We start from the raw sequence: 4,977 nt of genomic DNA on the forward strand, positions 1-4,977 counted from the left end.
GGCATGAAAAACTTCTTTCGTTCGCGACAACGCGAAAGCGAGAAAATCCTGTGAACACGGCCCAAAAAAAAAATCTTCGAGCTAACAGGTCACGCCAACCCGGTTAAATGGCCCCGTGGACGTGGACCCACTGCTGTTGCATCAAAACTTGGTTACCTTCTTTCAGGACCATTAAAAACATCCACAAGCCAACCCTCCATGACTGTTGTAAACTTGTTCCAAACAACTTCATCTACAAAGCAGGATGAATTTGACCTAGAGAAATTTTGGTCTCTAGAGACCATGGGCATCCTTCCACAATCAGAGAAGAATGATGATGAGCTATTGCTGGAAAACTACATCAACACATCAATCTCAAGAAATCAAGATGGTAACTACGGTGCAAATTTCCCGTGGAAGGATGACTCAGCCCCCCTCCCAACAAAGTGCACCAAATGTAAGGGACGCACCCGGTCTATGGCTCGCCGTCTCGCTGCCACACCTGAACTCCTGACCACCTATGGCAACATTATATCTGAACATGAAGCACGGGGATTTATTGAGAGAGTAGATGACACGCATACTACAGACAAAGCTCACTATATTCCCCACCACCCAGTCAAGAAAGAGTCAGCTACAACACCCATTAGAATCGTTTACGATTGCAGTTTCCACTCCTCCCCGGACACCCCTGGTCTCAATGATTGTCTCCTTGTTGGTCCTCTATTCACCGATGACATGTGCTCCATTATCCTTCGGTTCCGTTCGTTCCCCTTTGGCTTCTCAGCAGACATTGAGAAGGCATTTCTTCATGTTGGTCTTAATGAGGATGATAGAGACTTAACAAGATTTCTCTAGCTCTCAAACCCCCAGGATCTAGAAAGTGACTTCCAAGTGTACCGATTCAAAACTGTTTTGTTTGGTTCGACAAGTTCCCCGTTCATGCTCAATGCTACACTACATCACCACCTAAACCAAAATACCACACTAGTAGCTGAGGACATGAGAGAGAATATCTATGTTGACAATGTCATCTCCGGTTGCAATCAAGAATAAGAAACAGTGGAGTACTAAAAGGAGGTACGATCAATCATGAATGCAGCCCATTTCAACTTGCGTTCCTGGTCATCAAATTCATAAGGTGATGCAAAGTTTGACCAAGTCTTTTCAAGGTAGTTCACTTTACATTCTCTCAGCTTTAATTTATGCAAATACGGTGTACCGTGTAAATTTAAGAACGTCTTAAGAACGTTTTCAGCCTCAAATCGTAAAACGATGTATGAAAGCTCAGCCTCAGCTCTAAAACTAGACGTTCTTATGCATAAAAAAGAGTGTATCACGGAGGTAAACCAATATCCGGCTCCATATCCGGGCTCTGTAACTGCGCTGTAAATTTGCGCTAAGCCATTTCGACGAATATCTGAAGTTTGGGAAAACGCAGAGACCTTAAACTTGGAGAAGAGTCTTCTTCATCTATCTCTTATGACATCACAATTTCTTAACTATATCCACAGAAGATTTTTCGATTCATTTTTTCGTTGCGTGACAGTGAAAACGATCTACCGGTATCGCTCTCCGGAGCGCGCTCAATGACCCCTTTTTATTATATCTCTCAGTTAGTAAACGCGGTGTGACTGATCAATTTGGCGGGCTTTACTGTACGGCCCCCTAAATTCAAAAGTTTATTTGTGAACCGAGAGAGATATAATAAATATCTTACTAACCTCGTTTTCTCGGCTCGTACCGTAACTTACGGATCCTCGTTTTTCCGGTGAGATTTATGGCCCGCGCACCTCGCGCTTGGGCCATAAATCCCACCGGAGAAAACTCGGTCCGTAACTTACATTATTATATGGCTGTGTCTCACAAGGACTGGGAACGACCGAATTAACGAATTTTATTGGCTGAAATTAATATTGAAAGCGGTCTAGATTTTCCCATCTAGACCGGCATCTAGACAGGTCTAGAAGAAAAAGGTGCTGAGAATATAAAAAAAATTGGCATATAAGACACATCCATGTAATAAACATCTTACTCCCCGAGCTAGGTCGGTCTGTATGGGAGAATCTTGACCTCGGTCGTTGGTACAGACCTCACTGCGTTGGGTCTGTACTAGTGGCGACCTCGGTCAAGATTCTCCCATACAGACCTCCCGCTCGGTCAATAAGAACTAAGTACGGCTCTCGAACTCGGTTAGTAGGTGTTATCCTTCGATACCGATAATCATTTGAAAAAATAAAAAATCGAGAAAGTCGATATAGACTGATATCAAAATGACCTCGGGACGACCCTAAACCGTGACGACTTTCAGATATAAAAAATAGCAAAGGAAAAAGGTCAAAGAAGAAATAATAGTAAAGGTGTCTAAGAGTGTCTAAGTTACAAACTTACCAAATGCACTCCCTTAGCTTACAAAGCCGTCTTTCCTCCTTACTGACACGATATCTGAATTTATTTTTTGACCGGTAGTTTTCGCCCCCCCCCCTTTCCTTCTTCGTAGAAAAAGACCACGCAATCGATGATGCATTCCTTCTCGTCATTTCCAGAATTACCAGGATTAATTTCTATGACCTCGGCCATGGTTTCCACGCGTCTAAAGAAGGCAGAGCTCCGGGTGGCAGAGGTCAAGTTACTTGTCTAGTTACGTATTTATTAACAACATTAACAAAAACAGCTTCCTATTGGCAGGTTAAGCATATTGAAGATCAACTTGACAATGTTGCTCTGTAATTTATTAAAAATTAAACACAATGGTACGTGAGAAAGACCAAACAAGAAGCCACAGCACCGCAAATATTTTCATTTCACCGAACACCGCAGCGTGAAAAACACAAACATCGCACACCGAGGGATTTGCGATCACTGCAACACCACAAATTGAGATTTTATTCACCGCATCACCGCAGTAAAAAAGTTTAAGTTTAAGTTTAAGTTAAGTTTAAGTTTAGTTTAATTCATTCGCCACAGGAATGGCAGGAGAAAGGAACAGAACTTTCGTCAACCCCTTTTTTTACCCACCCATCCCACCCCGAGGAGGACATCCATCACACAGTAATCTCGTGTGCGGGAAATTAACGTCTCCTACCCCAACCCTGCAGGAGACGGGACCTCTATTTATTGTCCCTATCCGAGAAGACAACAAAGTCTAACCATTTGCAGATATTATTACAAAGGCAGCACTTTCTTCTCAGTTAATTAAAGACCCTGAGTATTGGTCCGGCCGGATTTGAACTCACGACCTCCCGCACAACAGTCCGGCGCTCTACCAATTGAGCTAACCGGGAAAAAACATCAACACCGCAACGCTGCAAATCCCCATGTCCCCCTCTTTCTTCGTAACACCATATTCAACCAGAGCAACATGTCCTTGAAGTTAACAATGATATTAAATTTCACCCGGCAGGTTTATTCCAAGGATGGGAGGGTTAAGAGTGAAAGATAACAAGGGGGGGTGGGGGTAAGGCATGCTAGTGAGGATGTTCTTTTTTGGTGATGTAAATCTAACAAACTAAGCAAAATTCTCCTTAAATTGACATTAATTCTTTGTATAGAAAATAGTTTGTTTGATCAATTGAAGGAAACAAAGAATAAAATCGTTGTCGACTATTTTGTATAGGGCTACCGCTTAATCTCTGCCTTTACAGGGCAGGCAGATATATAAGCTAAACGTCCTTTTTCAGCCAGCAAGCGTGATGAAGAGCTTCATCATCATTAAGAGATATTCATGAGTGTTCATAAGTCCATTTTATCTTCCGTGAAAGAACATCAAAAGTACCATTACTAGCCGAGTCAGGGTTAATCAGACGAGTGCACGTCGAATACTTTTTTGTGTTTTTTGGACTTCGCTATAACGATCTCTAACTACAGAAAACGAGGACAGATTTCAGCAGATAATATCAAATCTGGCAATGTAAAATCTTCTTCAGGATATAAAATGGAGAATCCTACTAAAAGTCTATGAAAATTCAAGAAAACTCACGGTGTTGTATCCCACAATGCCGTATGAATCTAATTCTTCTCTGTAACGGGCGAAAATCTTGCTAACCACAAAAAAATTTTTTAGTTGTTCCCTTACAACTTTATTCTTAACGATTTTGTTCTGTTTGTAGACCAAAAAAATTTCAGCAGAAAGAAACAGCCGGAAAAATAAAAAATTCGTGGTCGGTCTCTTCTATCCTTTTGGAAATCAACAGTGATGTGCAACCTGCAGGTCTCTTCACAAATCTCCGCCAATGGGAATGACTGATTTAAGAAACCTCAAGGCGATCCCCTCAGGAACATATGAGCTGAATTTGGGATTTTGTCACTTACTCTGATCTTTCTTTCTTCTAGAATAGACACATACAAAATGATCCAAATCGACCATATTTATAATCGAGAAAGTTACCTTTTAAGCCCTCTACTGACAGAACTGTCTCGAAAGATCCGCGAAGCCAGCACATCACCCACTTTGCACAATGCCTCTCGACAAGATATCCTCACTTGATTTTCTTCTGGAACTTTAAATGGAGTAACGACATTTGTTGTTGTTTTTAATCGTTTGGTGTCAGACCAGATTTTTTGAAACAAGAGCTGATGGCCAGGGAATTTCAATTGCGTTTTTTTTTAGTTCAAATTCAGAGTAAATGGGTTACGAATCATGAGTGGACAAATAAAATGTATAATTTTAAATTTGAAATCGCGTATTTTTGTATTTGCTTCAAAGAGCCCTAGACTTGGAATATGTTGAACAGCCGTAAAAGAGCACGAAGGGCTGCCCCAAACGGGTGACTACAACCGACCAACAGTGGAATCAATCACATGTAAACTGAACGACTTTTAAATGCTAAGACGGGATTCACGAAAATGATCATTCAAGCAATATACTGCACTTTCAATCGGTTTACCGGCTTAATTAACGTTGCAGACTGTTCAAAGAACATGGAATGAGAAGTGTGAATCACTAGCAGTTGGCGAGCGATTTGCAAAGTAATGTAGTGCCCCATCCCAAGTGAGCTC

The 4,977-nt window shown here is 41.5% G+C and overlaps 1 protein-coding gene across 1 annotated transcript; it reads left to right on the forward strand.

Annotated features, from left to right (window-relative positions):
* Positions 1-198: 198 nt before the first annotated feature.
* LOC148719305 (uncharacterized) lies at positions 199-837 on the forward strand. The gene has a single exon (XM_088740090.1). It carries the CDS (start codon positions 199-201, stop codon positions 835-837), a length of 639 nt encoding a protein of 212 aa, XP_088596216.1.
* Positions 838-4,977: the final 4,140 nt, after the last annotated feature.

The sequence above is a fragment of the Stylophora pistillata genome, chromosome 12 (assembly GCF_964205215.1).
Source record: "Stylophora pistillata chromosome 12, jaStyPist1.2, whole genome shotgun sequence".
NCBI lineage: Eukaryota > Metazoa > Cnidaria > Anthozoa > Scleractinia > Pocilloporidae > Stylophora > Stylophora pistillata.

Excerpts from the sequence above, each read along its gene's own strand:
- LOC148719305 (XM_088740090.1), top strand. The coding sequence starts at position 199 with ATGACTGTTGTAAACTTGTTCCAAACAACTTCATCTACAAAGCAGGAT.